Source organism: Dreissena polymorpha, chromosome 8, assembly GCF_020536995.1.
Source record: "Dreissena polymorpha isolate Duluth1 chromosome 8, UMN_Dpol_1.0, whole genome shotgun sequence".
Taxonomy (NCBI): Eukaryota; Metazoa; Mollusca; class Bivalvia; order Myida; family Dreissenidae; genus Dreissena; species Dreissena polymorpha.
In genome coordinates this window covers 12169645-12192635 of record NC_068362.1, presented here as the reverse complement: position 1 = coordinate 12192635, position 22991 = coordinate 12169645, and the positions used below count along the sequence as shown (strand labels likewise).

The window sequence follows — 22991 nt, the reverse complement described above, 5'->3', positions numbered from 1 at the left end:
CACGTTCAGTCATACAAATTAGGAATAGGACATGATATTATTATTTGTTCAAAATATAACATTAAACACATTTACTGTTTTTGTTTTTATTTACAAATAATGCTTTGAGGTATAGTAGTTTTTAACAAGTACAAAACGATACCAACGACCTACCCAATGGACGTTATTTCACACTATCGATAATGTTCACTACCACAAATGAAACCTTTCTGTATGATGTGAATCAAAATCTAATTATACAGGTTTAGTGTCCATTTTTTGTACCTATCGAGAAAATTAAACCCCTTGAGAGAAAGGTTTTAACAAAGACAATTCGAAATAAACGGGTGTACGTTTCTAAGTTATATCACTATTAAGTAGACTGTGTATATACAAAAGGTATGTACAATAGAAGCATGGCTGTAAAAGTAATAGACGTGTATTAAATATGTGTCACTAATATGAGAAAAGTTTAAAAAATATAAAGGGATTTAGCAATAAAATTTGTTATCAGTCAAGGCACTGTCAATATTTAATACCAATGTTCAATCAAGGATATTTAACTTGGTCATTTTTAACGGAACCTGAACCAATTTGCTTTTATAAAAAGTAAGAGGGGTTAGCTGACATTTGTTGGGTTCATGAAAGTGGTGTTTTTCAGACATCCTTCGACAATCTATTGAATAATGTATATCCATAGAATAACTTATGAATAGTAATTGACCTAATGTGTATTGTTTATTGTTAACCATGTGGTGTAATGCATTAGGTTTAACAACTCATTAAGTACGGGGGCGTGATTATTTTTCTGGAGCAATGGGTTTATTGTAGATCTCTAAATACCTTTTGCTACAAGGATTTAAAGGTAAAATTTGATTGGTTTTGTTGCAGATTTCAAACTTTTTTGGTAAAGAAGCATTTGTTTATGACGCTTACACAATTTTAATTTAAACTAATGCAGACTATTATAATATGAAAGAAAAACACAAATTTTCCACATCTTCAAATTTTCACATTTTGACGTTTCACACTATAAAAATATGAACGTGTACAAAGCAATTTTCATTTTTTATATATGATAATCGTCAGCCAATGCAATCCAACCATAATTCTTTAAACGAATATATTTTTTCCCGAATATATTAAATTTTGTATTTCGCTGTACTGTTGCAATATTTAAAAAAGATACATACATATATCCCCAGACTTATAACAAGTTATAATTCACCGACATTTTTATTGTTCGATTCTTCACAATGTTTACGCGACGTTTTCTTCATATAATTAATACACACATATTTTCTGAATTCGCTTTATATGCCGATTCGCCGCATTATTGATGGTGTACATGTTCGACGAGTTTCCGTCTTATTGAAACGCTCCGTAAAGTTTATAATCTCATCTCATTTCATAGCAGTGACCCGGCAGAGTTAATGCAGTCGCAGGGTGATTCAAATTCAGTTTGTTTCTTTGATCACATATATTAGACTTCAGAACTATAATTGAATTTAATTGTATGTCACGTTCACGTAGTCCTTCATACGTGATGAACTGCAGATTATGATACGGGCATGCATCACGTCAGTTGAGTTCATCTGACTCCATCTAGCATATTTTCTGTTCCCAATCTTTCATACACCTATTCATCTAAACCCCCAATAGTTAATTTTAAAATACATCCCAAATGCCAAAAGCTCGTTCTAGATGTTGGTATTCCAACCACGAACCGCTGCTCCTTTGTAATTTTATATATCTATAATCGGTACCAAATTAGACCAATTTCCAGGCTTTGATATCTATGTTAATTGTGAACATTGATTAAAAACATCGTAGAAGGCATATTTGTTGTAGCCGGGAAAAAATGCAATCGAACAGTTCACACTAGGTTGATATCATGAGGAATGACCACCACGCAAAAATGTGTTTATTGTTTGTAAAGAAACACCACACGAAACATATGGTTATGTTCCTGTCAATAAAAAAGTGAGTTCATTGGATCGTGTAGAACATGGCAGTTCTTTTCAAAGAAACCATGTAATTATTTCATTAAGAATTCGATTAAACATTTCTTTCTTTATAATTGCCAGACGTATGTAGCATTTTATCTGTGTAATATTGAAACTGAACATCAGCATTCGTTCAATGAGATTCGTAAACAGTCGCAGCTCTTCGTGATGTAATCACTGCCCGTATGTCCAGCAGATGTCAAAAACATGGATTGCCCCGTGTGTACTGGCACCTTCAGTACAACCAAACAGCGTATATAAGTATGTCTGTATCCAAACCTGATAAACGAAATGCATAACATAATAAATCAGATGAGAAAGTTTATGATAAGTCTTAACACAAATAACTTTTTGTATTGTTAATAACTTTGTACAACATTTAACTCTCTAAATTTGTACTCTTTCACAAGTGTTCATCGCAAAACAATGTATTTTACATAGAAATAATACTCATATGAAGCAGTAAATAAAAGAATGTTTCTTCTTCTAGATTGTTTACATACATTGAATAAATTTCTTCGGTTTCCGCATTTTATTATACGAGGAATGAATTCGTTGGTATGCGACATTGATATGCGAAAAAAATTCACCATGAATTCCCGATGAGTCTCTATTGTAGCGTTTATATCATTATATGTTTGTGGTGTTAAAATACGGCAATGCCAGTTCATGATTTCCATGATATAGTTCTTACAGTGTGGGAAGATGTCAGTGTTTTTCTTATGATTTCCGTTCAGATTTATTAGGCAAGATTAAGGAATGACTTTAAAGTGCTTTGGTCAAACAATTGTATGGTGTGTTATTTAAAATCATATTGTAATGTTGAATTATTGACATAATGTGTATACATTTTATGAAAACAGTGTGCAAATTAGAAGTTTACAAATATATTAACACAGTCTTAGCATTGGATACTTAGTATTATCTTATGTGGAATTTGGTCACACTACTTTAATGACATTTGAAGTTTCTTATTCCAAGTCTGTACAGACGTGTCACTCTATCTTTTCTAAGAACATATTTTCTTTTTTAACATCTTAGAAGGCCAATGATTATGCATATGTATATAATCAATGTGATCCCATATTATGTGAGCTTTATGCTCGATATAAGTGTCTTATACGAAATTTCATATTAAACTTTGATGAATTGCATGGCCCGTTATGTAAAAAATATTTATACGTAACACCTTAATTAATGACAAATCTTATGCGTGGCGTGTTAGGAGACCCATGTAAATTGAAAAGACTAGTTACATCGAGTCTTTTTCTGTTGCTGTATGTTGATCTATGTTGGATTCAAAAACAGGTTAACAGTTCATTTACATAATCATAAAACTGTAAAAAAAATAATAAGCTATACGGCACATGAATGTTGTAATACAGTGCGTATAAACACACGTTTAGCAACTCAGGAACTATATTTAAAAATCAAATAAAACGCACTGACGGAAATATATGTAAATTTACTTTAATTATTTAATTGGCGTGTTAATTTTTTTAACGAACAATTTGAACAATTCGAATCGCTTTTTACAGGTGCATTGGAAAAACGTACACGTGTATATACTGTTTATATCTCATGGCCAATTTAAACACAAATCGTATCATAGTAAATTTAATATAAGGTAAACCTGTTGGACAATTTAACCCCTTTAATTCGGATGGTATAATCCACATCAGAAACTAGTATGGAAAAAAGGAGGAAATAATTCGATAGGTATTAACGTAATGAATCTTCGAAAATCATGTTGTTAAAGATAGATAGAAAGAAGAAAGCCCCTAAAATATGGATGTAAACACATCAAAATCGAAAGTAGAATTAAATAAACATATAATTTTGAAGTTCAATTACAGCTATGTTAAATGTAATCCAAAAACTTATTCTTTAATTAACGCTTGTGTTTTGAAAAAATCTGTCGACATTTATTCGGCACAAAACATAACACTCTCGGTTTTCAGATACATTTGAACACTATATCGTACAACATTTATAATCGTACACGCTACCTTAACAGCGTAACAATGCAACTTATGACTTATCAGTCCTCATGTTGTGCTCCGTCATATATTGAATGTGAAATGTGGGTACGCTTTGTTATTTACATCATTCGGTTATGTTAAGCTTTGAATAATTGATTAAATATTATGACGTTGAGTCTTAGGGCATGGTTAATAATTGGGTTTAACGTGATATTGAAATGTCGTGAGGGAGTGTTTCCCAAAGAGATAAACATAGTTTGGACAATAGGTTTTGATTCATAGAGATAACAATTTGAAAATGATCATCGTATTCAAAAGTGGTTTTGATTGTTCGAATTGACAGCAATTGGATACTTTACAATATAACATCAGTTGTATTATATTGTTATAACGATTGAACATCATATATAATAAATGGCCTGTTTTGCCCTTTTTAGACACATTTACAATTGTTTTCGAACGCGTGCATACACATGCTGATGTAAGATGAATACAGTTTATCTTCGGCTTTTATTTTTATCATGTTCGCAATGTATCAGCATTTTTATGTTTATAACACTTTGATTCTGTTTTTGAATGCAGTGAATGCCTATTATTTCCATTTTAGTGGTTTTAGTGTTTTTATGTTTATGAGCATGCACACTTAACATATTTTACTAAAACACTAAATACACTAATTTTTGTAAAAGACCATAATATGGTGATAAGGTATACAGAATATGTGCTATCAAGATGAGCATTTCTTTATACCTAGCCTAGCAATTTTGTGTATCATATAAATTATTTAACTGTATTAGGACCAGACGGCATCTATATGAGACGTGCTTGTAGTAATGCCAAGACTGGTCACCGGCTCTCGCAGTATCAAGTTATATCAGAGTTGCACTTACATTTTTTTTTATATAATAAATGCATAAACAACAAGAGCAAACGGGTAAAGAAAACAAATGTTGTTTTAAGTCATTTATTGTTTTCGTTTTGAACTGTGGCCTTGACATGACTGGTAAACAACTAACGGAGTATAAACCTACCCAGTTAACTACTTGAAGGTGCCGATTTACATTACGAAAACATTCAAATTATTTTAAGATGTAATCGTACGCTAAACAACAATGCTATTTCGTCTTTATATAAAACTGTATCAATACAAAATTGTTAATATGCAAACTGTCAGCGCATCAATAATGAAAAAACCCTGTAAGGCTGTTTTCCGATTTGTTTAATTGATGTGTATTGTATACTATTATATGTGCATATTAATAATATAGTCGATCAATCATATAGTCGGTGTATTAACAGATGCATAATACCTTAATGAAAGGGATTTGTTTGTATAAAGCATAATATCACGCAAGCTGCATTTTGGCGCAATTGATTTCATGTATGTTGACATTATAACGACATTAATATAATAAGCACGAATAACAAAAGTCACGTATACAAGGTATATTTGAATTTATTTTTAAAGGTAACTTTACATATTACTGTGTGCAAACTGTATTCAAAATAACTGTTCATTCGTGGAAAAGCCTACATCTGATGTCGTACCATGTCGTACCATGTTTATGTAATACTAAAGATAAAAATATAGTCTGCATGCACACATGGATTTAAACTGCTCGTGTTTTACCCTGGTAATTAGTATGTGAGGGCGAATAGTTTTTACTAGTATACGTTTGGAATTAAAATACTGAACACAAACATTCAAGTAATGGAAGTTTTCAAAAGAATCTTAGGTCGTATGTTGCACTGTTTTTGATTCGATTACGTCATAAACATATCGGGGTGCAAAATTAACGGAGTTTTTAGAGGATTACACATGGGCTGGACCGAATGTAAGCACACCGTTAAGAACTTTTTACATATATCTCAAGTTATTGAAATACATTTGCAAACATCTTTATTGCATACGACATTTTTTCTTGCAGCTTGTGTCAATATCTTAAGGTATAATAATAAATTCTTGAACACGTCTGAAATCAAAACAAAATTTCACGTTGCGTGAAACATACAATAACCGTATACATGGACGCAGTGATAATATAATTTTTGAACAAAAACACATGCATATTAAATAAAGTAGTTCTGATGTTTTTCACATTGCCATAAGCAGCATAAAAATCTGTCTGTTATGCACCAGTTGAAATTCGTAAGAAAAATTGTTTTACCGGTATGTTTACATCCATTAACGTTTGATTGGGAACCCCACAAAATAACGTGATCATACACCGTGATATAGATTATAGCGTTCCCGTCTTTTAAAGCTGCTTACCAGAGGATTTTCACGAAGAAAGTTTCAGCATAATTAATATGTTAAATGATCTGCATTTCATTTTCACCATGATTTGTCTAGAAGAAGTTTAAATGCGTTCATCAGGACAATATTATTGAAGTCTCCTAGGACTGAAAAAATGCAATTGTTTTGCAAAATTACTAAGCAGGGGTTTGTAAAAAAATAGTTTATTCCTTAATAGACAATGCTGGCGAAAGTGCTTCCTTTACCTACACATGTAAAATGAGTTTACGTACACATACATGCAATATCATGTTAATTTATATGTTGCAATAAAACACAAAGTTTGGGATTTAAGAATAAAGGCTTTTTAAAAAGTAAAAACTTTACTTTGAGCGTGCCGCATAGGTGGTAGCTTAACGATGTAGTTATCGCTCTGTCGTTGGCCATTTCAGCCATTTGAAAATATTGAAAATTTGACTAAAAACTAAATCTTATTTTGCGAAAATGTTTAAATATCGTAAAGGCTATGTAGAACACGTATGCAATTTAACTCGGTAGGTTTTCTTTTTTTTTCTTTGTTGCAATAAAAGAATTCGCTATTGAAACAGAAAGAGAAAACTGGTCTGCACCGGAATATGAGACTAAGCGTGACCTTATTGATTTTTTAAAATCTTATTGTAGCTGAGCCAATAAACACGGAGCTCACATTGACATCAGGTCATTCATTCGCAAATACCGTATACTTTGATTACACAATTAATCTTGTGAAATTAAGGATTGTGACATGTTCTAACGATGCGAAACCCATAAACGCATATAACGTTTAATCTTTAATATTCTACTCATAAATTAGGTCATACTGTAAAGGATGTAATTTTATTCGTTTTTTCATGCAAATGTAGTGGAGTATTTGTTTATGTAATACTTTTTTCAATGTACAGAAAATGAACCTAAAGGACGAAATAAAAAAAAATACGGTTTTCGAGAAGATTTAGAACCAAGAATAATTGAACGATATGTATTATATAATTGAATTATTTTGAATATACAATTGATATCTGTAATGAAATAACTCAATTTATATAGCAAGATTTGTGTAACAATGTATATGGTGAATGCCATGTGTGCATATTGTACATGCCAATGATCTATGTTATTATAAATGTGCCACGTATGTAAGCCTGTGGTTATGTGAACTATATCTATGAAAATTAAGCTTCCATAAATTAATTATATGATATCGTGCAGTTTGACAATGACCATTGCCAATATTGACTTTATTGAAAACTGTATGCTATATAATCATGATATGTAATGTGTGCTTGTTGTCAGTAAATGAAATAAATATATATAACAAATAAATCGTTGATAGTAGTATTATTTGATTACAAGTTTGTGTGCGCAAACAAACGAAAACTGGTTGGCTCAAGGAAATGTTGGTCAAGGGCGAGCTCGTTTGTGGTGTTGACAAGTTCGTTGTGTGCGACAAATGTCTAAATTCTAGTAAGTAGTGTACATATCCTCCTCCTCCTTTCCCTGCTCCTATTCCTGCCTCTCCTCCTCCTCCTGCTCCTTAAACTCCCCTCCTCATTCTCCACCTCATTATCCTCCTCATACTCTGCCTCATTATCCTCCTCCTGTTCATCCCCCTTCTCATCCTCCGCATCATCATCATCATCATCATCATTAACATCATCATTAACATCATCATCATCATCATCATCATTATTATCATCATCATCATCATTATTATCATCATCATCATCATCTTTACGTCCATAATCATCAACACATACTATATCGTTATCGACGTAACCTCACTTATCATTAACCTTAACAATATAAATAAACAATAAACGACTAAACTGTTGCAATTATTTTATTATATGAAAAAAACAGCATTATCAAGAAATCGTTATTGGGAAAAAAGTATACTTCTTTAAATTATAAACACAGTTCTACTTAAGCTGCGCCAGCAAATGGGGACTCTCTTATAGCATATTATCATTTATTAATTGTAAAAAAGCAGTTGTAAAATAGTGTGATTGAAATCAAATACTCAGGAATAAACGTTATTGTCAAGATGAGCACATCACACAAAAACATATGCATACAACTGGGATCAACGCCTTGGAAAGGTCAAAGCACTATAAGGTTTTATTCGTTTTTAAGGATCTGAAAACAACATAATTGGCACAGAATTTATTTTCAAAATATGAACAAGTTTATAAAATGTTTTACATGAGTATGACAACAGTATTCAAAACAATTATTGTCACGAATGAAAAATATATATTGTAACATAATGCTATATATTTATTTTAATTAGTAAAAATTCGGAAACTGAATTATAACTGTAGTTAGGAATTTTCCCGCAGCATCTTGCCGATTTATTTTGTAATATTTATGATTCCAACCAGTTGTTTAAAAGTAGTTTAGTATAAGTGTTAATGTGCTTAAAATGTACGTTCTTAAAGGCACACTACAGACACTGTAACAATCATACATGTTTGTGAACATGTAAAACTAAAAAAACGTGAATCAAATACTTAATAACGTTTTCATAAAACGGACGCGTTATACACATGCAACGATTGTTTGTGCTTGACAGTGTTTTACTTGCTCTGGAGCATCAATAAATACAACAGTTTACTACGATATTACGTTGTGGAATACATAATGTGGGTAAATCGCCAATGCACTTGTCATAGACTGATAGTAACGCTTTTTCTTATTAGAATGCTTGACATGACCAACATCATGAATATATGTATGATATTCAAGTGTGTAATAGTATTGTTATGTATAGAAACATTGCATATTTTCATGTTATATTTATTCGTTCCGGAATAGGGTTCGTAAACTTTACATATACATGCCACTGCTTAAACGCGCAAAACAAGCAATGAAAATATCAATTATATAATGTGTGTATACATGTACAACGTACAAAAAGGGACGTATTAAATAAACTTGTTTAGAATAACATTTAAATAAAACGCAAAAGTAATACACATGCAACGATTACTTGTTATTTATACATGTAGAATGTTACTTGCTCCAAGCAGCAATTCACATGACAGTTAAGTTTGATTTTTGTGTGGAATAAAAAATGTGTGTCCGCTGCGGATCCACTTGTTGCAGAATGATATTAGTTATATTTATTATTTGAATGCTTGACATAACCATCTTATATGTAAATGAGGTATAGTATTCGTTTTTACACAATGTGTTCCTGACATGGATAATGCATGATTTCATGTTATAATAATGTCTCACAGCCGCATTCTGGAATTCATGAGATTCTCAAAAAGTTGAATTTGCATCATCTTTAAAATTATCAGCATCCTGGTTATCGTCGTCGACATCAGCATCGTAACATGCAAATTCAGTAGAATCGAGACTATATCCCCACGTACTGGGTTCAAGTAACATATCTAGTATTCAAAATCGTTTCACTTACACATTTTTTAGTGTATCAAGTTCCTGTTGGAATGTTATATTTTCTTCACTTGGGACTCTTTTTTAAGAACCGAAATCCAGCTGATTCTGAGTACATGCGGATAGTTAATTAATTTGATCTAGTAATTTGGATTGAATAAATAAATTACAGTACAAATTAAAATTAATCAATGATTGAGGTTGTTGTAATCGATAAACTGCATGCGTTTCCCGATGTATCAGCGTAAAAAGTGACTTGGACATTATTCCTTACTCAGTCTCAGACTCTTGATATTCAGATCGTGGAGTGCGTCCGATAGTTCAGGAAAGGGACCTTCTTTAGATGATGTAATGCTCAGCGATTCTAGATGTGTTAATGATAATAGTAACTGGGATAACGACGCTATTTCATTTAATTCAAAATTTAAGACATTCAAACTAAGACTCTTTATATTCAGACCACGGATTGCCTCTAAATGACCGACTTTTAAACAAAATATCTCCATATTAAGCGTTTCCAGCTGTGTGAGTGATGATAGTGCCCAAGATAACGACGAAATATTGTTCAATTTCAAACGTGAAGACACACCACTCAGACTCAGACTTTTGATTGCCAGACCATGTAGAGCCTCCCACAGAGCGGTACTGTCAAGTACTTCCATACAAAGCGTTTCCAGCTGTTTTGGTGCTGATAAAAACTGTGACAGCAACGATTTTTGATTCACTCCCAAATCATCAAATCTCCTCCACAATACCAGGCTCAAGCTCTTGACATTTAATATGTAAGGAGCCTCTACAAGACCAGTAGAATAATATTCGAATTCAAATGAAAGCTTTTGTGGAAATTGTGAATTTGGGAGATGTTCCTCTTCCCAGATCAGACTCTTGATTTTCAGATCATGCAGAGCCTCAAACAATCCGGGTATGTTATTTTTCACGATTATCATAATAGTGTCAAGTTGTTTAAGAGATGATAACGAAGTCAATAAAGACGATACATATTTCACTTCCAAGCCGTTCTGCTCAGTACCAATATTCAGAATTTTGATCTTGAGACCAAACAGAGTCTCCCAGAGATCCTGACTGTCATTTTGCACAATAATTCTAATTACTTCAAGTTGTTCGAGCGACGAAAGCGCATTTGACAGCAACGATGCATGACTCGCTTCCAAACGTTCTGCATTGCCAAAAAGTGCCAGACTCTTGATTTTCAGACCATACAGACGCTCAAACAAATCGGGATCGGCATTTACGTCAATGTAAATATGGTCCATTTGTCTGGATACTAATAAAGCATAACACCGCACCGAAACGTGACTAAATACCAGACCATTTCTACCACCATTACGACTCAGAGTCACACACTTGCTATTGAAGCTGAACATGGTCTCCATAAGCTCAGGACTCTCATTATCCGCATCAATACAAAGCTGTTCAAGCTGTTTGATTGATTGTATTGTCTTCAACAATGGCAAATCTTGTTTCGTGTTTAAATCTTCCATCCTTACTTTCAAACTCAGATATTTAATATTCAGACCGTAGAGTGCCTCCCACAAACCAGGGCCACTTATCCGATAGTCGAGCATTTTGTATGTATGGTTTAAACCTGTTATGATTGTTGCGTATGTATACGTATATAATCCGCCGACCGCGCCCTCAACACAAGACGCTATTTTACATTGCTCCAGTACACACTCTACTTCCTGACGCAGTGTAAGAAGCGTGTAGAACAGACTGCGTAACCAGGTAGATGACCATTTGAGAGACCGTAATACAATCTTTCTTATGGATGACAGTACTGGTTGAGGGTCTCTACAATGTGTGGGATCTGCACAATGTAAAACTATCCAGGCTGGAAGATCCGAGCTAACCGCACTTGCTGAATCTGCAACAAAAAAATGCAACAAATCTATTGTTTTTCGAATGTAATTATAGGTGACACTGAACGAAAACATTTAGACGAAAACAAAATACGTATCAATATCAAACATCCATGTTTTGTTATAAATTTAGTACGGTTTTAGACAAAGAAGAAGAAATAACTTTTTTTAAATGTTACAGTGTTTCACTGCGTTAAATGTATTGAAAATAACTGATATGGAACACATTTCCTACGAAAATCAGCTTTTGTGTTACGTAATATTATTCTTATGCAATTTTTTGTCAATATTTGTAATCCAAAATGCAATATGAATATTAAATCAATCTAAAATGTTTACGATGACGCAAACACGTCCTTACTTGTTAATTGAGGAATATAACGTTTATTCAAAATAATGCGAAACATATCGCTCCTCGCTTAGTCGGAGAAGGTTATCTGCACTATAATTAATTTTAGTGCATATGGAAATAAATCAACGGAGAGATAAACCTGTGTACGAATGTCTACTTATGACGATTGAAATGTCTATTTCTTATAGAAAAGAGTTTTCACCGATTTGATATATTGCACGTTGGCCAACATAGTAACCGCGGTATTACTGCGTATGTGACATGTGACATGCCGAATAAGGAATTCACGTGTTATACACGGGATTTAAAATAAGTTTTTTTCTGTTTTTGTATCTTCCTTTTCTGTGTAAATATTTCTGACAAACACTGAGTGTTTTTTCCGTATAACGATCTACTGTCACGATGGATACTTTTCAATTTTATATCATACTGTGTACTTGAAATGGATTCAAATCAGAGATAATGCAAAATGCAGACAGCGCTTGTTTTAGTGGCATTCGTGAACACAATATCTGAGTTTCATACCATTGCATGAAGTCCATCGTGGTACGCTGATATTTGTTTATAAGTATATCAACTTTACCACGATACTTGCCGTCTGAGTAATTCACGTATGATAAGAGCACGTAACAGTCTGTCCAATCATAAAGCGGCTAAATATGATACAAATGCGCCTTAAGCTTAGCATCTAATAAATCTGGTATATCTGAGATCATAGTTTTGAAGTCTGCTAAAGCATGCAATCTGATATGTTTGGTAACTCCACATATCTATGCATTTAAATTAAATGTAAAATACTAACGTTCAAATACATGATAACATATACAGCATTTAATATTACAAAAATAGCGCGTATGTATCGTAAGCTATTATACACAAATATCGATTTATATTAGATATTATCATATTTTAAAGTCAAATTTGGCAATCGCATGTTGTTTTAAATACTGAAAATGCACGCTCGGTGCAAATCACCTAAATTGAAATGCATTGTTTTCTATATGGTTTAATCAGTCAACTATCAGAATGAAATATTTGAATGTATTTAAAATAATAGTAATAATGACACACAGTATGAATGTACCTTTTAACCCTATCCATTCTCCGCTGAGTTCCAATGACTTAAGCTTGTGACACGATGATAGGTCAAATTCGTAGCGGGATGCAGGCATTCCCAATTGTTCACCAATAAACTCTTCCCTATCTATGTCTAAGGAAAGGACGGTGGACGTGTTATGTTTCCAGATGGAGTGACAGTCTGCTGCATTGCTTTCATTGACGTAAAAGTGACTTAGTTTGAGACGGATGTCAGTTTGTTTATTGGCAACTGCTTCTCTGTAGCCTGACAATATGGTTTTCTGAAATACAGTTTCGTACTTGGGATGAAAACCACTAGCAACATCGCATTCATTCATCTTAACAGATAGCATATTTGCCGTCGATATATCCAGTCCGCACAGAAATATAAACACCTGGGATATGTCGAGATATGCATCCTTATGGAGAGTAAGATATCCGAAAATGACATCATGAATCAGATGGAAATTGCGGGCTATGTGATAAGCAGCGAGGAATTCTTGCATGCTCTTATGGATAAAAGTAAATGATGAAGACGACCGTAATGTAGATTCCTTTCTTGTTGCTGATAAAATACCCGATTTCAATGCAAAGCCGAATTGCTCGTGTTTATATACGATGTATTTCTTTAATTCTGCACTGCTAAACACCAGCGAATTTTCCCGTTTTTCTAAAAACAATAAATTAAATGCCGCTTCAGCCAAACAATCTACCTTCTCAATATTTGGTTTAATATACTGCGTCGACGTGAAACATCGAAAGGGCGGTTCTTGAAATTCCCTCGTTTCACTGTTCGCCTTCTTGAGAAGACTTTCCATTAATAGAGTGTATATTTCACATTTTGATCCTTTTATTTCATTTTTTTCTACCCATAAATGTACTATCAGCGACAACATCATTGGTGAGACCAACTGCTCGTACAATCCATTGTTTAATATGTACGATTCAAATTCAGATGAATAATATCCAAATCCGTGTTTTCTTTGCAATCAAATACACATGCGATATATCTTTTGCTGACATCGAAAGGCTCGTTAACTCCTTCTAGTTGCAGTAGTTTGTCAATTTTCGAGTCTGGTATTTTTAGTTCGGTTAATTTCCAAGGCCGAGTTGTAATCAACACATCACACTGTCTGTGGGATGCTGCTAATGTCGGTAGGTAATGACCCCCATTGCCTGTCCACTCATCTAGACCATCAAGCAGAACCAAGCAACGTTCACGCTCCATAATCTTAGTCAGTAGTTTGTACGCATTATCGCGACCTTCTGTTCCGTAAAGGGAGTCAATAATTTGCTGTTTTGTCATCTCAAAAATGTCAATCTGCTTAACTGATTCCCTTAACGTGATAAGGAAGACGAACTTGTAAACTTTCAGAATCGTTAAATCTTCAAACAAATAAGTGCATCTCATTCGTGCATCTGATTCAATAGTGTTAGTTTCGTCCGTCTGCAACGGTTCGAATGAATGGGTCGTATTTACACTACACCAATCCATAACTAATTTGGCAAGAAAAGTTGTTTTTCCGGACCCGGCCTCGCCCTGAATAAATATATGTTTATTTAATTTATTATCCCCTGAAAACACTTTTTTGTAATCCTTAATTTGTGTTCCAGTTTTCTTGAACGATGCCTTGTTTTTAGCCATCAACTGCAAATTGGGTGACATATAAATGTTATGTATTTTTGCTTGAACCCAGTCATTCAATGGTGAGGATGTCACATGAGAAAGTCTAATGTTGTAATTATTCATCAAAACTTGCCACATTCCTGAAATCAAACAAATAAACTCATTTTAAATATTCTACAAATTATAGACTCTAGCTTATTAACCGGCCAAATAATCATCATAAACTGTATATATAATGTTCTTATAGATATCATGTTCATGTTTAAATAGTAAAATATATCTAAATGTTATCAATACTCATGTTGTGAGGGATTTGTCGATATTTCGTTTCAAGAATTTATTTAAGAAGGGATTGACCTACGACTTGCTATTTCGTGGTTAGCAAAACTTACCTATAAAAAGTATGTTTTTAGTACTCTAAAACTATGTTTGCACAAGGAGGCCAAGTGACATTTGTGCATTTGCTTTAAGGAGTAGCACTGTCAAGACCGACCGTATATTTTCTATCGATTCTTAACATTTTTTGTTTTCAATGTAGAATTTTCGATAAAATGTGCAACATTTGCAAAACGTTTACTAACGTCCGCTTTGATCATTATCACTTTTTCCACGCATATAATTTTTGTAAATTTTTTATAGCATTTCACATGTAGTTTTGCATTATACTAAACGTAAATGGCTATTGGAACGAATTGTTTGCAAAATATTGTTTTGTATCGGTTGATTATGTTGAAACCAGCGTAGATAACACTAAAGCACTAATCTTCAGTTTACATAGCACGTGCCTTTTAGTTAAACATGCGGTTTCATTGATTGCTTAGTAGTTATGTCATACAGACCACAACAACTGCGCGTTAAATGTGTACTTCAGAACATATCTAGGGCACATAACTAGGGAAACAAATTCCGCAATAAAGTAGCAAATTAGGAAACACTGCTTCTTCGTTTTTGTTTACAAGGCCACACATTTCAGTTTTGTGTATGGTTATGGGTATATCAAGTAGTCAAAGAAATTTTACACAATAGTATAGTACGTATTACATTTAATTATTGTCATCTATAACATATCTGTGTTTTAATTGGTTACTTGAGAGAAATTTACGAAATTATATGTGTCTTTGACATATTCTTGATTAAAAATTCATAACGAATTCAAATGAAATCATCGCCTACGAACATCGCATATTTCACTGCAATAAAAACAAGTTCAGCACCGTTATCAAAAGTGAGCTTGCGTTTATATAAATATCCTAACGGCCTTTTTTACTTCCACGTATTCTCCAGCGCCCAGAAAAATTGTCTTCGGACAAATTGATATAGTTTTGAATATAAATATTTCTTAAGCGTGAATAGAAATGAAACCTTAGTGTTTAACACTCATTTATACATGTGTAAGATCATTGTTTTAATCTATTTAAATAGACGTCGATATGCCCGCTTCAAAGTCAATTACACAGTCTTAATTAAAGTAAAGTGTCACAGGTTCAAGTTTCAATTAAGTAATTGGTTTAATGCTAAGAAAATAACTTAAAGACGTGTGCAATAACTGTTTCATCAATTATTATTTCAAGAGACATTTGTACAACAAGTTTAAGAACAGTTTTTTAAGAAAAGACAACGAGTAGCTTCATTTCACTGAAGGATTTGGTCGTACGGTATATTAAAATGCGGGACCGACTTAGACAACGTTTTTACGAGATAACTAACAAGAGAGACGATTTAGCAAACTCGTGTGAACAACTAAGTGAGCCTTGATAACGCTATCGTTAACTCGTTGGAAAAACTGAGCGGTCGTGGTTATAACTTAGTAAGTCGTTGAAACAAAATAATCTACTAGAATACACACAGGTTCCGAATTAAATTGACATATTTTAAAGCGCTTATCTTTCCGATTCATATAAAACGACATTATGTTGGCGCATTTTGAATTTGCCAGCTTGAATCATTGCGTTATGACATGTAGTCTTATTAACTAGATATATCGTTACAACGACTGGCGTATTTCGTCCCTACGACTTGTCGTTACCAATTGTAACGTTGAGTTAGCTTTCTCGATCCCAAACATTATTCCATCTCTCCATTGGATCAGATATGTCGTTTCTATGACTAACCCAGACGTTCCAACGACTTAATAAGTCGCTCACATTGGTTATTGGAAACAAATACTTTGTCGTTCTAAAAACAAATAAACATACATATGTCAAATCTGTGCTACAGTATAATTTTGCATCGTCTGCTGCTCGGAACCGCGCGTATGAGCTATACTTTTATAATAAGTAGCAATATGTCTTATTTTATTTACAGAAAGTACGTTTTCTGCCCACTCATTATTTGTGTTCAAGCAGACCAACTGAAATTAGTGCACTCACGCTCAGACGTAACACTCACCAGACCGACCATGATTTTCAGAATAGGTTAAAAAACACTTCAAAACTGGTAAACGAGGTTGTGCAACTCAAATAGGGCAAATTGGTATTAAATATTGCCTTTTATAAATATTAGCCTTATTCCGATTTGTGGTCATTTAAAAAGTTTGAATAAGAATTTGTAAATTAAGATGCTCTTGTCAAAAATTGCATGTAGAAATTGCGAGATTGGCTAAGCTAATTCACGTTCCTATAAACAAAAGAAAGTGTAATATTTGTTTTACATTAAATAACGTTTAGACCATCTTTATTTGTAATTCAGTAGGTGTTCTGTATAGGTTTAATGAAATCCTTGTTAATCAATATCAAACGTCAGTATTTCAATACATTTTGTTTTGCGTGTTTGTTTTTCCAAAGACAACGCTTCACAATAGTATTTTAAATAGGGTACTTTCACCAGCGCCTTCGTTCTTCGTTACATTTCTGTTTCTTATAGGTAGAAAGCAAAGGTAAGTATTAATGCTGTTGTGATATCCCTCACTAAGGATAGTAAGGCTTAATACAAACACTCTAAAGCATGAAACATAAAACAACATATGTAATTACTCGGGCCGCAATGCTTGAATGTTGTTATGAAATGTGCGATACCACTTCTAGAATAAAAGAAATTGGAATAGTATTGTCGTATAAAAAAAGTAATGGCATCTACACTTTATGAATCTGTTTAGTAAGTTTCTTGAGGATTCCTCTGATACGGATATTGATCTTGTTTGTGAAGCTGTAATGCCAATTGTTTATGCTAGAACGCCATGATAAGAGTTTCGCCTGCCACTTTAACGCAAAAATAGCACTTAAGAACAATTGGCATGATACTAAACTGTCTTATATAATATCGTTCACTTACGTAGAAACAGTGTATTTATGAGTTCAAACATGACCTGAAAAAAGCTGATTAAATGGATGGAAGTAAACGGGTATTTGTATCACCAGAAAGACTACTGAAAATTACAAGGTGTTAACGCAAGCAAATAATAGCTCAAGTGTTATATATTAAAGGCATGCACCTTGTTGCAAACCAAATTGCTGTTTGACCTAAAACTACACTGTTGAAACATAAGATGAAACAGTTAAAATAAAAACGAAGTATTCAAAAGCACATATATTTAAACTATCATATATTCACGCTGGTTAAGTGTGTCAAAGTAGAATATTATACCATGTGAACATGAAACATAATTATTGGAATATACATGTTTTGTCAAACATGTTAAGCTATTAATTATGAATCATTTAAATCACTTCATATAAATGATTCACAATTTTACAAAAGACAGAGAGTAGAAAATGGACTGAATACATCTTGTACATGTTTAATGCATTTTTAACGAACACGTCAATGCATACAAGGTATGCGCCCTTTTTTATTGAATGAAATTCTTAGAATCACTCAGCATTTGTTGCATGTTTTCATAAATAAGTATGTAATAAAATCAACCGTTAACTACTCATGTTTAAACGTAATTCACTTCAATTCATTTGATGAAATTTTTGTTTGCACGTTTATCTTTTAAACTGACTTAGTTTTGCATGATTCTAATTCTACGTTCATTCATAAAGGCCCTGAAGGTTGCCATACAAGAAGATGACTTTAAGTAATTCCCATAGTAGTGTCTTAGTTCTTTTTTTTCTTGAATCGGGCATTGCATATAGATGCAAAATCTTAATTTCGATTTGGTTTTAATGTGTTATGGAAATGCTCTTAGTTTGGACTAATTTGGCTAACCTAATATGCCACTTGTAAACTAGGGATAGCGCAAATATTTTTTAATGTTGTTTTAAACGGATTTGTTTTCTAATAATGACGGATGCCATTCCGAAATCAGTAAAAACATATAAATTGTTCACTGCGGTGTCATAATATAAGCAGAACATCTATTACAGGAATAAAACTATGAACAATTGTTTGGAGGTCATAGAAATCAATATCAAATAGTTAAACGTGAATATAAAATCAAAGAATATGTGGACAAATAGAGAATCGACCTAAATTAGATAGTTATTTGTAAATAATATGTGCACAAATAAATGTCGTAGCGTTATAATTGTGGTGTCCATGCAACTTGTCAAGGATTGTAAAAGAACACGTGTGATTAATAGTGCACTAATTATATTAAAAACAACAAAAGTGGTTTTGTTTTAAATAATAATCTGTGAAGTTGCGGTTTAAATAAGTAGTCTTATGTTGCCAGCTACTTTATGTATGCGTTAATTAAGCACTTTTATCAATTTGAATTTGAATTTTAAACAATATATGTATATGTGTAAATCGTATATGTAAACATTTTTACCTTTGCATTTCGAATTGTAATCCTCGTCATCCTTCTTAGACTTGAAATCTTCAAATTCCCTTTTCGCATCGATTACAGTTGACTCTATTTCCTGCTTCCCTCTTGCTGTACATATCTTGAGTTCCCGTGCACCTGCCTCTGACCCTGAAGCAATAGTGTCGTTGCCGTCCATTACAGCTGATTCTATGTCCTGCTTCCCTCTTGCTGTAGATATCGACAGTTCTCGTACACCAGCCTCTGTCCCTGAAGCAATAGTGTCGTTGGCGTCCATTACAGCTGATTCTATGGTTTGCATCCCTATGGCTGTACATATCGATAGTTCTCGTACACCTTTCTCTGTGTCTGAAGCGGTAGAGCCAACGCAGCCCATAATGGCCGATACAACCACCACTTTCACTTTTATTACGTGTGCGGTCAATCCACGAGTACCTGTCTCTTTAACTGACTCGATTGACTCATTCAAATATGTAACGATTGATTCAATTTCATGTTTCACTCTGATAGTATTTTCTGTCAACTTTCGCGCACATGCTTTCTTTGCTCACTTTTGATCGCGTTCCAACGGATCCCACGCACATGTACCATTACCTGACTCAAAAGTGTCATGTCCGTCTAAAACGGCTGATAGTATGGACATGTTACTCTGGTTGTGTGAATCGATAGGCCTTTTAAAACCGAAGTCATTGACGTCTCTGTTTATTTCCTGTGGTGAACCTATAAACAGTGTGAAACAATTTCATCATCACCTGTATTATTATTTATAAAAGCAGTAGCAGAAGTTGTATTAGTAGTATGTGTAGCCATAGCAGTAGTAGCAGTAGGAGTAGTAGTAGTAGTAGTAGTAGTAGTAGTAGTAGTAGTAGTAGTAGTAGTAGTAGTAGTAGTAGTAGTAGAAGTAGTAGTAGTAGTAGAAGTAGTAGAAGTAGTAGTAGTAGTAGTAGAAGTAGTAATAGTAATAGTAGTAGTAGTAGTAGTAGTAGTAGTAGTAGTAGTAGTAGTAGCAGTAGTAGTAGTAGTAGAAGTAGTAGGTAGGAGTAATAGTAGTAGTAGTAGTAGTAGTAGTAGTAGTAGCAGTAGTAGTAGTAGTAGTAGTAGTAGTAGTAGGAGTAGCAGAAGTAGGAGTAGTAGTAGTAGTTACAGTTTGTAGTAGTAGTCGTAGTAGTAGTAGTAGTAGTAATTAGTAGTACTTAGTAGTAGTTAGTAGAATAGTATTATAGTATTTTTTGTTGTTGTTGTTTGTAGTATAGTAGTAGTTATTAGTAGTACTCGTATTAGTTAAAGTAGTGTAGTAGTAGTATTATAGTGTAGTAGTAGTAGTGTAGTAGTATGTATTCGGAGTAGTCGTAGTATCGTCGTCGTATTCTTGTCGTCGTCGTCGTAGTAGACGTATTCTCGTAGTAGTTGTTGTTGTTGTTGTTGTCGTCGTCGTAGTCGCAAGTAGTAGTTCGTATCATAGTAGTAGTAAAATAGTAGGCTAGTAAGTAGTAGAATAGTAGTAATCGTAGTGTAGTAGTAGTAGTAGTAGTAGTATAAGTAGTAGTCTATCGTAGTAGTATATAGTAGTAGTAGTAGTATAGTAGTAGGTAGAGTATAGTATAGTAGTAGTAGTATAGCAGTAGTAGTAGTAGGTAGGGTATAGTAGTAGTAGTAGTAGTAGTAGTAGTAGCAGTAGTAGTAGTAGTAGTAGTAGTAGTTGTAGTAGTAGCAGAAGTAGTAGTAGTATTAGTAGTAATAGTAGTAGTAGTAGTAGTAGTAGTAGTAGTAGTAGTAGTAGTAGAAGTAGTAGTAGTAGTAGTTGTTGTTGTTGTTGTTGTTGTTGTTGTTGTTGTAGTAGTAGTAGTAGTATTAGTAGTAATAGTAGTAGTAAAAGTAGTAGTAGTAGTAGCAGTAGTAGTAGTAGTAGTAGTAGTAGTAGTAGTAGTAGCAGTAGTAGTAGTAGTAGTAGTAGTAGTAGTAGTAGTAGTAGTAGTAGTAGTAGAAGTAGTAGTAGAAGTAGTAGTAGTAGTAGTAGTAGTAGTAGTAGTAGTAGTAGTAGTAGTAGTAGTAGTAGTAGAAGTAGTAGTAGTAATAGTAGTAGTAGTAGTAGTAGTAGTAGTAGTAGTAGTAGCAGTAGAAGTAGAAGAAGTGATTGTAGTAGCAGTAGTAGAAGTAGTGGTAGATGTAGTAGTGTCGTGAATAAACGAACAAATGACCGACTAGTTTGAAGATGTATATCTTCTTCTTTGAAGTGTGACTATTATGAAAATTTCTCGAACAATTGACCCTGAACAAAACCTAAAAGCAATTCAATCAGTCTATTACCAAATAAAGAAGTGGGCTTTTTTTCTTATTTTACAGGAAATCCTCTGTTGAAAACATAACTAGAACTGTAACAATCGCGTCTCAATTACCCACAGCATTCCGCCTCTTCAGGATCATTGTCGGTCAAGAACTAATAAATGGTGGCAAACAGTGCACACTTCCTGCATATAAAGTTTCATCAATTGCCTAATGTTATAGTAACGATTTGAAAAATTTGAACTTGAAAATGCACAAGGGCAATAACTTGAAATTATGGAAGCAGGCGTTATGGTTTTTGTGCTCTGCTACTTTCAGATATATCGACCTTGTACATTTTAAACTGATATCTCTTAAAATGTGCATCAAATGCCCCAAGCACAATTACATTGCAAATAATTAACGAACCATAGTTATCCACGTATAGTCGTCTATTGTAACTGAAGTTGGCAATGTAAATGGCAAAGTACCTAGGATATAGACGACCTGACGTGTGGTTAGTAGATTTAAATCGTGTTCACTTAGATTCTCCCATATAGTCATCGCCACCAAAGGGTATAGTGGAATTTAATAGAAAGATCCTAAATCAAGTGACATCGGATCGTTGTAGTTCTCGGTGTGAAGCATCATACTTAACTGCATATCGGTTTGACGGCTCAAGTAGACGAATAATTAATATGTTAAGGATGGATTAGTTGAATTGAACCTGCGAGTTCCGGCGTCAGAGTGTTACCACCAAATAAAGAAATGCTCTCAAATATAATATTTCGCTTTAAACTAGACATTTACTGTGATTATTACGTATTTAGAGATGGAATAGCTTCCGTTAACCATAAAAGACTAAAACGACTAGACGTGAACAAGGACGGCGCTTGTGAACGTGTTTTGTTTTCTCAACTTACTCGCGTAAGATGATTTATTACTCACCATTTGCATGAATTTTTCATACGTAAAACATTGTTTTCTGTAATTGTTTACGGAAAAAGGGTGTAAAAATGGTGCCCGACATTGTCTTTAATATACTGTTTTAATTACCGTTTTATAGTATGAATTTATTAAGCGACAATTTCGTACTGATCAGGATTCGATTACATTGAATCGTGGCATCTAGGTTACAGGTCACGCTTATTGGATAAGTGCAAGTTATAACGTTAATCGCCGAGTAATCCAAATGTTCGAAAAAACTGGTCGCAGTGTAAAGGCTGACCATTAAAAGGATAATCCAGCCATGTAGATTATCGACTTTAACAAGGCACTTGGATTTTTCTTCTCGGGCCTTTCTTTAAGGGTGTTATATGTGTGTTCATGTTGATGTTTTTTTAGCGATTTATACGGCCTGCAAAATGCAATGTTTGGCTTAGGACGGTTTCTAACTAATTAGGTGCACCACTGTGAAGACACAATGCAAGTCTTATCACAA

At 33.6% G+C, this 22991-nt stretch overlaps 1 protein-coding gene across 1 annotated transcript; it reads right to left on the bottom strand.

The window, feature by feature from the left end:
* Window positions 1–10153: 10153 nt before the first annotated feature.
* On the bottom strand, window positions 10154–19994 carry LOC127842533 (uncharacterized). The gene is made up of 3 exons (XM_052372070.1): window positions 19295–19994; window positions 12961–14720; window positions 10154–11529 (listed from the first exon to the last, which is right to left on the bottom strand). Exons 1-2 carry the CDS (start codon window positions 19662–19664, stop codon window positions 13885–13887), a joined length of 1206 nt encoding a protein of 401 aa, XP_052228030.1. The 5' UTR covers window positions 19665–19994; the 3' UTR covers window positions 10154–11529; window positions 12961–13884.
* Window positions 19995–22991: the final 2997 nt, after the last annotated feature.